General features: G+C 35.2%; 1 protein-coding gene across 1 annotated transcript in view; it reads right to left on the bottom strand.

The window, feature by feature from the left end:
- Positions 1-13,466, bottom strand: part of Pgm1 (phosphoglucose mutase 1) — a 61,326-nt gene that overhangs the window by 32,613 nt on the left and 15,247 nt on the right. The window contains exons 4-6 of the mRNA XM_081759407.1: positions 12,455-12,611; positions 8,440-8,630; positions 311-465 (exon numbers count right to left, since the gene is read on the bottom strand). Of these exons, the coding sequence (XP_081615533.1) occupies positions 311-465; positions 8,440-8,630; positions 12,455-12,611 (503 nt within the window). The remainder of the gene's footprint in view (positions 1-310; positions 466-8,439; positions 8,631-12,454; positions 12,612-13,466) is intronic.

Here is a 13,466-nt window from a genome sequence, read left to right as displayed (position 1 = left end):
ACGTAAGAACTGAACATATATTTTTCAACAGTATTTTATAAAATTTACAACTAAAACTATAATGAGTGAGAATAAATTACCAATCTTTGTAGAGCTATCTAAGTTTCTTTTCCTTGCTCTTGCATCCCATTTTTAAACTCAACGAATAGTTTCTTCTCGACTATCTTCACCGATCTCACATTTTAAAATTAATTTATTGTTAACGGAGAGTTCTGTTAAGGTTGAATTAATAAATTTACACTTACTTCTATGGACTACAAATTAAGACATAGGATAGGACAGAACTTCAAATACATGATAGAAGACTTACCTATCTACAGCTCCTCCTGTAGGCATACTACGGGCATATCCTTTCACTCCTGATCGTTGGAAGTAAGGAATAGTGTTTAAATTTGCTGCAAGGACTGCTAAGGAATCTGACGGTGTTACGAAGAAGGCTTTCTTACCAAGGATCATGTTACGATCCTGAAAAAAGAAATTACATGATTCGTCTTGCTACATGTCACAATACTCGTATTTTTATCTCAAAATATCGTTGCTCCACATCTTTGAATTAACTAATCAAGAAGCTGAGTTGATTTGATTTGGAGTTTGACGTCCTTTTCAGCAACGAGGCCATATGAGACGGGACCTCCAGATTAAAGTGGAGTTCGAATCCACATGAGCTCTCGCCGAGAATCAAGAAAGTAACTGTACGATGCTGTCAAATTCTTAAAGTAACAACTTATATTCCGGTGTTTTGGTAAGTCTGGAAAGTGCAAGCAAGTGAAAGTTCATAATGAGCTTTCATACAGAAAAAACATTAAAAAGCATGTGTACTATCTGACGAGGAGTTCAAGGTCTGTTCATCTATTTAGTGACTACTTCTATTTTTGCATTCAGCATATCTGGTGGGAGTCGAACTATATTATCAATTCCAACAGTATCATCAGTATTTCTTAAATAATTCAATCAAAAGTTCTAAATACGGCTGAAATATTGTGCGACTAAGAGAATGTTTCTACTTCAATAAATTAACTAGTTGGACAATTGAACACCATCAGGGAGGCTGTACGGGTGTATTATTAGATCTAGATTTAGAGGGAATTTATCAAAAACATTCGGAGAGAAAAATTTCAAAACTAGCTTAAACTTCATTTACTAGAGACTGGTTGGTAAGCAAAATGCCTATTTCCTTTTAAAGGTATGATAAAATTGACTATGCTGAAGTTGATTTGGGTGCTCTTTGCTTCAATTTAAGCAAAATTCATCTTGCCTATTTTATTGCTTGAATATCACCTATATTTTGTATTTTCTTCAAATTTTGGTTCCATGATTGCAACGATGTCGTGTACAGTAAAACCAGTAAACTTGGCCACCTCTCTAAGTTGGACACTTGCTTATCTTGTTCTGGTTCGTCTTGAACCTGCATTTTCCCATAAGACATAGGTTGCTTATTACACTGTAAGTTGGCCACTTGTCTATCATGAAAGTTGGCCCATTGAAGCAATGTTTACCCTATGACGATAATGATAAATTTACCTGCGTATCTTGGCCACGCAAAATACCGTTTTGTTATTATTCTTAACTCTTTCGTATTACCGAGGCAGATGTTTTGTATTTATGTCGGAGGACAAAAAAGCATGAATTATCACGATTTGTTCTTGAAGGTCAATGGGCAGAACACTATCCTGATAAAGGGAGGGTGAAGGAAGATGTGAATAAGAAAAATCACGTACAGGAATTCAAGAAATGACTGTACGTATTTGTTTACCCTGTCTCTTTAGGTAAAACCCTTAGCTATAATGGCTCCTTTCATCAGTGGGGAGCTTTAGTAATTCAAGGTGAAAGCTAACCATCTTAATTGTCAACTATTGCCACCTGACGGATAGTCGAAAGGTAGTGGAGTTTTTAAGATATGAATTCCCTTAAGATTTTCTCAAAACATCTTTTGCTCCGAGGGAAATACGAGCAAAAGAGACGGATTCAAAATGATGTGAACGATAAGGAAACGTTCTATAAGTGATAATGTTCTATCAACAATGAAATCTCTATGGAAATACTTTCAATATTATCCTGAAGTTTTGTTTGGAACGAGCGTAGTAGTTTAAAATTTATCCGCTAGGTGGCAGAGTGATTAGTTCCAAGATGGCTACCTGTGGTGCAGAGAGAGCATTTTGCGTTTTAGTTTCACGTTTGTCGGTCTGTTGTTAGTGTTCAATGCGAATTCCGCACAAAATTTCACAAAGATCCACCATAAAAGAACTCCATACGTAAGTGGTATGACAAATTCAACAGAACGGGATGCATTTGTAAAGAAAAATCGCCCGGTAGGCCGTCCACTTCTGAGGCAAATGTCAAAAGGGTTCGAACCAGTTTTCAACGCAGCCAACAAAAGTCAACAAGGAGAGTTAGCAAAGAGCTTCGAATGCTTCAAACAACTGTTTGGCGTGTAGTGCGTAAACATTTCAAGATGTATCCGTATCGAGTGCAGTTGTTACAACACTTAACACCTAATGATCACACGTGTCGCAAGACTTTTTGTGCGTCATTTCAAGAGTTGTGCAATGTTGATAATGATTTTTTGGGCAAACTTTGTTTCAGTGATGAGGCTACGTTCCATGTAACAGGAAGAGTGAATTAGCAAAATGTTCGCATCTGGGGAACTGAGAAGCCTCACCAAATTTGTGAAATTGTGCGTGATTCACCGAAGACGAATGTGTTTTGTGCAATTTCATCTTCAAAAGTTTATGGTCCGTATTTCTTTGACGAAGGAACTGTGACTGGACAAACATTTCTACAAATGCTTACTACGTGGCTTATGCCACAGCTCGAACATGACAGTGCAAACTTCATCTATCAATTGGAGCTCCATGTCACTTTCATCACAATGTCAGAAATTTCCTCAACAACAGACTGCCACACCGCTGGATTGGGAGGTTAAGTAAAATTGATCATCAGCTTTTACATTGGCCACCAAGATCACCGGACTTAACCCCCTGTGATTTTTTTTCCGTGGGGTACATCTAAAAGACATTGTCTACAAACCCCCTCTAACTCAAGATGTGAATGAACTGAAAGAGCGCATCACTGCTGCAGTGCAAACTGTTGATGCAAACATGTTGAAACGGGTCTGGGCGGAATTGGAATACCGAATAGATGTATGCAGGGTAACAAAGAGGGCTCACATAGAACATTTGTGATGTACTATTTAATTTTCACATTTCCAGGAATAAAGGTAGCAAAGCCACCCGAAACAAAATAGTAAATACGCCACTGATTACTCTGTATATTATATATATATATATATATATATATATATATATATATATATATATATATATATATTACAGGAGCTGTCGTGCCATTGTTTATTAAAATTTTACGATCAAGTAATACTAGAAATCCTATTCTAAAAATACACTAATCATACCTATTTTCTGTAAGTTGGCCACTTTTCTATGGAACCGATGGTGGCCAACATGGACGGGTTTCACTGTATTTAGATTTCTTATTTGAGAAAGGTTCCAATCGGTACCACGAAATTTGAAAATAAGAAAAACTAACTTACGTTCAGGTCAAGGTCAAGCTTCATTTCAACGCATTGTACGGAATGGCTAGATGAACTTTGCACAATATCCCCTTCCATTTCTTTCTTGTTTTTTTTACAGCGTTGCACTTCACAGATGCACCAAGAAAATAGCATATATTCTTTAATACCTTATTTTAGTTTGGTGGTGACTGTCTTGTGTCAAGTCGTGGAAAGAGATGATTATACGCGCTTTCAACGCAGGAAAAAATATGTTGATTAATATAGAAGAGTAGTATAGAAGATCAAAGACATAATTTATAAACTGGCAACTTGCAAGAATACCTTATTATCATGCGGAACTTCAGAGTTCTTGTGACGGAGTGACAATCTATTGAATTAAAATACATTTAGTAGTTCTTCTATTTGTTTGAAAGTGACTAACAATTTCTTTCTTGTGTGTAGAGTGTAGTGATAAATTTGCTATTAAACTTTGGACTGCTGTGAATAGCAATAAAGTGTTCAGAAATTGTGGATAAAGTGCTGTGAATAATATGTTTAGTAAATATACGTGGAAATAATTTGATGCTCTTTCTCTAAAAGAGTATATGCTCCACCAACAACTATTAGGTATCTTTCTAAATTACCAGAATATTATTTAACATTTTATTTCAATATTTGTGTCATTCAGTGCCCCAACTTGTGTGGGCATGGGGGTATTATTTGTCCCCACTTAAGATACCCATCGTTTGAGGGGACCCACATCAAGATAAAACTCGCACCGTGCTTTTGCTATGATACGAATAATTATGTTTAGATGACGTATGAAATGGGTTGACACACACACACACAGACACACAATATAAAACTTACATGAAAAGAAATTGTGATCTGAGCTCATTTCGGTAAAATGACTTCTATTAGGATCCCCAGAAATAAGATATATTTCTTAAGCTTTAAGTTGTGTCAAACACTGTTATCTCAATTTAACTAGTGAAGCCTGAATAGACCCACCCTATAATTTCCAAAAGAACTGAAAATAATTGAAAGTGGTGCTGCATCCCCATCATCCGAACAAAATAAATTAACTACGATGAGGCACAAATGTAATCTGTGTTCTACATCAGTGAAGTGCCAACTGGGTCTACTAGAAGTAACAAAATGTTTATTAAATTTTTAAATTCTAAGAGAGGGGGGAGGGGAACTTTATACTTTTCTACCAGAGCACAAATATTAATGCTTGTTCTTTAAGAAGAGTTCCAAGTTATGGCTCTGGTGTCATTGAATGACTATCTTCAATAATTTGAGTTAGATTTTAGTGCCTATTTTTTGAATTATAAATGACTGTCTGCTCATTTTCCCATGTTTTCAATAACTAAATATCAGGTATCTACTTATTATAATAATAAAACAATTACTTAATCCGAATAGTAACACTTCATATAAAAAAAATAGTCTTCGACAATTTGTGAACTTAAAAAAAATGAACGATTATAGTTAAATACATTGAGATTTCATCTTTCCCTATCTTGCTCTTAACTTCATGTAAGAAAAGAATATTTGTGAAAGAAGTTCTATACGCCAGAATCCGATAATATACAACAATACAAATTATACTATCAGTGCATATTGTGTTTCATTTTAACTTCGTAATATCGGAATGAAATTGAAGACTTTCGGAAATCGGTTAATTCAATCAGTGTAGTTTCTAAATGTGAAAGGCTACTAATAATTTTTTGTTAAACGTCTTGGCAATTATGTCATTGTGGTTTGTGTAAGAAACTGTAACTGAGAAGGTGTGTATTTACTGCTTGGTGAGTTCATTCCTTTTACGTTTCCTTGATTTTTCATTTCTACGAGCACTACTTCTATTTTTATCTTCAGTGGAAAAAGCTCTAGGGCAGTGCTATTCAACCTTTTTTTTTCTCTCGTATCCCTAGAAACAGTTCGCCATCCAACTGTGTACATCTGAAACTGTTTAAAAGAAAATCGAAATGAACTTATTAAATTTAATACACATGCCCTGTTGATTTAAAAAAGGGAGGGGACGAGAGGCAAACGGAGATAGAACAGAAGGACAATCAGTGTGCCAATCAAAAGACTATTTACAGGAGGATAAAGTGCACATACGAAAAAATTAACAAGGAAAATTTCAAAACATAGGAGACATCCAGTTCTACTGAGGGAAATTTTCCCCTCATCTCCCCTGATAATTCGCACACTGAGGACAATGTTAAAAATTCAAAAACTAAAAGTATTTTAGAACTTACAACTATGATCACTGAATAAATATTGGAAATATGATTATTTTAGGATTACGTACCCTCAGAAACATCTTTGCGAACTCCCGGTTGAATAGCACTGCTCTAAGGCAAAAGCAAAAGCAAAACAAAGAATTTTTGGGAACGAAAATTCAAGTACGTGAGATGATTATTTCTGAGCGTATTATGTTGACTGACGTGAAAGGAAAGAACGTACGGTCACATCAAGTTTGCAAGGAGAATTTCAAAAGAGTGAATGTATTACAAAATACGTAAGTTTAACAAACAGAATAAGAAATGTAGTCTCTCGTTGTATTTATGCAGGTTGTCACTAAGATACAACTGCAACTCTTATGACTTGAGAAAAGATAATATGTGCCTTTACGGCGAAAACAAGAGAATATATATATATATATATATATATATATATATATATATATATATATATATATATATATATATATATATATATTTAATTTTACAGCTTAGCAAGGAATAATTTTAATAACTTGTTTGCATATAAACTAGACAAGTTTATATTAACAATATACGTAGTATATTAAGGCATCAAAAAATAAGATGAATAATATTAATTTGAATTAATAATAATAATAATAATAATCTTTCAACTTCACAGTTCTTTCCAAATATCTCTCGTAGGAGAAAAATATTCTCAACATAATGGTTCATTAATTAAGGCTATCCATCCATGACGTGATAAGATCATATCCCAATCTTGTGTTTTCGAGAAAAATACTGTCTCAGGAACGTACGTAAAAAATAGATAAAATTTTTTAAACGCCATCTCAAAAACATTAGATATTCAAACGACATTCCTTGATCAAGCTTGGCAGCCAAAACAATCTATTTGGTTCTTAAAGACAAATTATTAAGTTTTACTTAGCAAGAAGCTTGTCATATATCCACCTTATAATATCAAGATGCGAAAAGGGAAAGTTATGTCGAGTTGAGAGTTCTTTACTGGAGAACAGTTCTCGATAGCCTTTACAGCATCTGACAATCTTTTAAACATTCAGTGCTTTCAATATCTTCAAACTCTGTGATCCGAGTTCCCGCAAAAGTTTGAACTATTTGAGATATTCTTGTACACAACTGAAATACACAGGGAGAGTTTATTTTTTAAAATGGCTCAAATTTACAAGAGCAGAGGTAAGTTCTTTCTACGAAAGCCCTAAATCCTGTAGATTAATCTAATTTATAAACATATCTAAAGCGTGAGTGTGGGAAATTAGTAAAGCTACCTTTGTAATAAAGTTGTGTAATGGAAGTAATTTCTTATGAGTTTCAACATCTGCATGACATCTAAACTGCTCTCATTTCTCTTATAGGTTGCTCTCAAAACATGAGGTTGCATTCTCGTGCTTTCCCCAGTAATTTCGAAACTATTTCCTGTAACTAATTTTCATCATATACTGCTTCTTTGGCACAAACTTGGTCTGTTACCAGAATTACAAATTTTGCCCGAATACCTCTATGAATCCCATTCCCACTAACAAAAATCAAAACATATTTACTAAGATTTCCTACCTTAAGAATCTATGATATTATTCCCGAAATCAACGAAGCAATCAAGCAGTACTACTCCAACCTTATAAAAACAGACAAAAGTGGTTTTTTCATCCTCTACTTTTGAAATAACTTATAACAACCTTAGAAAAGCATATGCGTTAACTTCACTTATGCACTGAATCCTTATAAGTATTTTTCTAATTAATCCGAGAACGCAACTCCGCAATTCGCACTCTAAACAATGTAGACAATTTTTAATAAAAACTCTTATGTATAAGATCATTGGTACCGTACTCTTTTCTAAGTTTTACTTGGCTATTAACATTTCTTCTTTAACTGTCTACCAGTTCTTTCATCCATTTTGCTATCACTAAGACTTTAGTCTTGGTCTTGTTGAAGAGAAACTAAGATTCACTCTTGTTAATTATTTATTCGGACTCGAACATGGAATTGCCTTGTTTCTCGTATTAGTTATTGGAGACTAGACAAGAAGAACTATGAACACTTTGGTAAGGCTTGCAACTTTCATAAAGGTAGTCTAATATTTGAGAACTTAATAAGTATGAAAACTTTATGAAATTATTCTTCATTTCCACTTCCCTATCTTTGTCTGGAATAGTGTTTGATGTCTAAGGAGTGTAAAAGAACATCTACATTTGTTTCCAACCAGGATTCTGATTGACAACCAAGTGCGAAACAAGAAACATGTTTAACACTCTTAGCCATGTATGTAGGGATGTAAATGCTGACGAACAATAACAAGCACTTACAAGACAAGGTTAGTGACAAGTAACACTACGAACAAAACAGAGCACAAACCAAAAATCCATAACTTAGTCCACTTCCACAAAGCAGCAGCACTGATTGCAGAGCCATTTTTTCATGGGTTAATCTTTTTAATGATCCGGCGGTGGAGAGAGAGAACACTTTCTCTTCTATCAGTTGTGATGTGAAATATACAAAGAACAAATAAAAGTGAGAAAGGGAAATCTTACAAATTTAAATTTGAGCGAGTGAATTGGTATACAATAGAATAAACAGGACTAGGACACAGGAGGGAATGTCTGAAAAATAGCGGAATTCTTTAAAGAAAGAAAGAAAAAAAATATTTAAACAGTACGGAACTCCCAATACACTTACCCCATCTCCATCGAAAGCGGCTCCGAGATCATAATCCCCGCTTCTCATAGCGTCTACTAAATCAGCTGCATATGTGAGATTTGGGTCTGGATGGTGACCACCGAAATCTTCCAGAGGGACTGTGTTAACAGTGTTGTCTGAAGGAGCTCCGAGTTCTTCAACGAAGATCTTCTGGACGTAAGGCCCTGTAACTATTCCAACGAATTAAACAATTAACAAGTTTATAAAATTCAATAACGGAATATAATATATACAAGAAATAATTAACTACGTATGTAATGGATGAAATTACCAGCCTCCTTTCGCAAATTTGTAGAAGTAATTCACCAACTAGATACTTTAAATAAGGAAGTTTTTGCTCGGTGAAGTGGGGAGAAGATTGTATTTCTCCAGATCCACCTCAAAGTGTCTCTTTTAAAGGTAAAAATCAACATCCCACGATTATGTATGGAGGCTATGTGAGACTAAATAATGAGATAGATGATGATAATGGAATGAAGAAAGTGCGAGGAAATGGTAAACACTAAAAAAAACTCACGCACATGAGTTTATTGACCACAAACTCACTTGGTAGTAGATGTGATTTAACCAGAGACCGCATGCACCATAGGTGAGCGATCTACTATTGAGCCATCGCAATCCCGTTAAAAGTTTGTTTCATAAATAAAAAAATAAAATAAAAAGAAGTATTTGAGAACTACGGACTTCCACCGAAGTTAAAGGTTTTCGTATCATCTACTAATTCCACTAAATTTGTTGTTCCAAAGATAAGATTACAATGACAACTGAACGCGGGAGAATCAGTAAGAAAAAAATATTTCTGTTCCTAATCAAGAATTAATATTTAGAAAATGACTTTGCAAGTTAAGTTCTCATTTGTATACATTTCATTCTATCCTAATAGGGAAATTTCAGAATATTTAATGGTATTGGGTCGGATTCTTGGAGTACCTCTTGAATTGATTCATACACAAGAACTGAATTCCACTGATTATAATGAAAAATCAGGAACTGTAGTTGTCTGAAGGTCACACATGTATAACAAACAAATTCCAAATCGCGCGTCAAAGAACATCTGAGATGGAAGAACAGGACACACGATTTCAGGTTTTTTCAAACATTTAAAAGCAACCTCGTAGACCATCATCGACAAACTCCAAAAACGAAATCTAAACAATGGTTTATTGAAGATTTCTTTATTCTACAGACAACTTAAATACGGTAGATATGGGTTGGTTAAATAATGAGTGGAAGACTGATTAAAAAGTACACTGACTACCGGCAAAATAATATTAAAACAAGCACATGAAGTAGCAATCCTCTCCTTCCATACAAGGAACATGACTAGAATTCGCCATTTCACAGTGAGCTGCACCGTCAGTCTTCAAGTAATTGCAAAACATCGACAACGTTTGGGAGGTGATTCCTGACACCAAGATAAAAAGTATAGACCAACCTAGGTGCACAAATGCATCCTTCCGGAGTTATAGGCTAAAGAAACCTTGAAAAAAATGAAATTTAAAGGTTCAAAGCTCCAATACTAATAAGGGACCTACAGTAGTCGGATCAAGACTTCACTTAGGAACTAGTATGTGTCCTATCCAAATATCCATGTTTCAGAATCCTGCGATACTTCCGCAAGTTTTTATAGAGGCAGTTGATGAGTAATTCAAATTATATGCCCGTAGCCAATCTACCTTCTACAATTATTGCAGAAGTATCTTAGGATTCTGAAACATACATTTTTGAACAGCGCACATACTGGCTCCTAAGTGAAGTCTTGACCCGACAACGATAGGTCTCAGTTTTGGAGCTATGGACCTTCAAAGTTCATTTTTCCATGTTTTCGGCAGCCTATAACTCCGAAACGAAGCATTTGTGCACCCAGGTTGGTCTATACTTTTTGTCTTATCTTGGTGTAAGGAATCACCTCCCAAACGTTGGCGGTGTTGTTTTGAAACACCCTGTATAAGACAGGATGTTGAGTTTATTCCTTAGTATTTCCTTGATGTTTTTATTACTATTACTCCTATTTTTATCCTATGTAAACAAGTTTCCAGGAGATGACCGGAAGACTGGAAGTTCAATGATTCCTTATGTATCAGAATTTAAAGCAAGATTATTCATTTTCAAGGTTGATAATATTTAAAGGTTATTGTTAGCCTGAAAAGCAGCTCTAACCAATCGTGATATAGAGGCATACAACTGAATGGTTTCGAGAAGATATTTTACCACCCTTCTTGCAATACACTACTCAGGTCTGTCAGCAAGGAAAGAGAAGGATAATATCTGGTTCGAAGTCTGAGCTTCAGAGTTCACCACAGGTATTCAATAACAGCTGGTTGGATTGGAGTATAGCGTCCTTCAGCAGCGAATCTATGAGACGTGGACCTACAGTTTAACGTTGGATCCTAATATGAGCTCCCACCACGAGTCAATCCCGGGTCTCCCGCACTATAGGCACGTACACCACCATATAGCCGCAAGAGAACTGCTAGGTTTTTAAATAATGTCGAGGTTTGGAAATTAAATGGGCTAGGGAGGTGTCGTTCATTCGTATGTTCATGAAACTACGCCCAGACAATTTCAGCACATTGTCATCTTAGAAAATTACGCCACTGACCCAAACTACGTGCTCACCTAAAATGTAAGCATAACGACTGGCAGTAATGAGCTTTGTGCGTGTAGTTACCGAACCCAGAGAAAACCAGGAAACTGCGAGCAAGACTCCGGATCATACAACGCAATTATAAACATCGGCAATCCATTCTGCATGTTTGCGCTACAGCATTCCTAAGTTATCAAGTGTTTGAAAATCGAAACCGATCGCGCTTGTTCAGGTCGTGCAATTTACGCCGGACTGTGACTGTCACAATAGCCCCTTCCAGGGACATGCAGACTGAGTTCCGAAGTCATTTTTGCCGCATTTGCTCTACGGTTCTCAATAACTCTCTCCAATGCTCAGCGACCCTGCAATGGAGACTCCTCTTCCGTTCACTATTACTCATAGCTGATGATGATCTGCTGTAAGTTCTGTAGGTCATCGTCGCCTTGTTCTTATATGTTACAGCTATAAGTGGTTTCATTGTTTCCAAAATGTGTATAAAGAAAATACCTCGATACCTTTAGAAAAGGGAAGTAATAATATTTCGTCTAATTCCGTCGTTGATTGATTGAGTTTCGCGTTCCGTTCAGCACGAGACTACCAACACGTGGACTTACAGCTTAATATGAGATCGGAAACATATGCTCCCACTGGGAATCAAACCCGGGTCTTCCGCCCAAACGCGTGTTCGTTAAGAAATAGTAACATGACTAACTAAAATGAAAGCTTAGAGGGTAGGTTGATAACGTCTAAAAATACATTACATAGAAATTAAGCATATTTGCCATTCACTGAAAGTCATTCATGTGACTTATTATTATTTTAACGACCCACGATTGTGTACCAAGGCTATGGGAGAAAGTGCTGTGATAGATAATGGTGGAATGACGGAAATGGGAGAAATCGGGAAACCTACGTACAAGGTGTTTATTCACCACAAATGCACTTTAGACGTTATTCTTATAATATTCAAATAACACTAGTCGTCTAAGAATACGGAAGTCCGCTTGTTAATTCTTTTTATTTACTTATTTATTTTATTTCTAAATATGAACAGCGATCACGGTGGCTCACAATTAAACTAAGGCTATGATTTATTGCATTTTTTTGCTTTCCTTAATTACTGTTATACTTCCTAAAAGCATTTTATTTTGAATAAATTAACCTTGTATTCGAAGTGTCCTATTTATGGGTAAATAACTTGACTCAAAATAAGACGAGAACAAAAAATAAATACTTTTAAAGTAAAAAAAAAAGTCTTTCATTTAATATTAAAAACTCCATTCCCTTCTTACGTTTTTTATCGTTTACTCGAATATCCAATCTAATATACCAAAGTAAATTAAGGAAAACTTGGGCTTATATCTGAAGTACTGAAGTTGAACTTCTACTTGCTCAAAATTTTCTTACCTCCATGCATTGAATTGATAAGTAACTTAAACGGTGATTGTCCATTTCCTCCTTGAATCAGGTTTCTCAATGCATTGAAATCAAAAATTTCTTTCATCAATTGAAGATAGTCGGAAACAGAATCTATTATTTCCACTGTAAACGATCTCCCGTTAATCTGAAGGCAAAGAAAACAATAATATGGAATTGAATAAAAAATAGCTGAAAAAATTAAGTACGTAAGAAGATTTACAACCAGTCTATATATTTTACAAGAGACAAAAATCAACGAAATTACGTAATCGACTTTTACTTGCTACCAAGCAGCATATCTTGAATATCGCAAAGTAAACTGTTGAACATGTTAGTTTTGCTTCATATTATTTACGATATGCTACTTGGTATGATAGTAACTAGCTGAACCTGTGCTTTCTACACAGCGCATCATTCAGATATGAGCATGAATCTCCTTGTCGTTCCTCACATTTGTTCATGTCCCTTTACAGACACAAATGAAATGTCTTGATAAAAGTCTGCAAGGGGTATCATACAAGGGAGATTTTTTTATTATTCTTTTAACCCCTTGCACTGAAATGGCGAGTCTAGCTCGTCATGGCCTCCCGATTCCAAGTCGCACTCGTCATAAAATTTAAACTATTGTAGCATCATGTAGGGTTACTGTATTGATGTTTCGAAAGTTATATAATGATAAATCATCTATAATACACTTTTGTAACTTATACTTCAATTATCAGAATTCAGAAAATAAACTGTAGTGGAAGGGGTTAATATATCGCACCGTTTGCAAAATTTGAGCCTACTTTCGGTTGGAGTTTCTAATTCATGTATGATCAGTGTTTTCTTTCGTCTTGCATGTAGTATGTAATAAGCAAAATTAATTATACTGTCAGTGATATATGCTATTCATTGGGCAAAACACTTCAAACAATAAAGATTTATCTTAAGCTAATGAAATGTCCTTCGTTTTTCATAATCATTTGGTCATGAAACAAACACCTAAGAGGTATACAGC

Source organism: Thermobia domestica, chromosome 5 (genome assembly GCF_964235325.1).
Source record: "Thermobia domestica chromosome 5, izTheDome1.hap1.1, whole genome shotgun sequence".
NCBI lineage: Eukaryota > Metazoa > Arthropoda > Insecta > Zygentoma > Lepismatidae > Thermobia > Thermobia domestica.
Note: the sequence above shows the minus strand (reverse complement) of the source record. Positions and strands in the feature narration are given on the sequence as shown.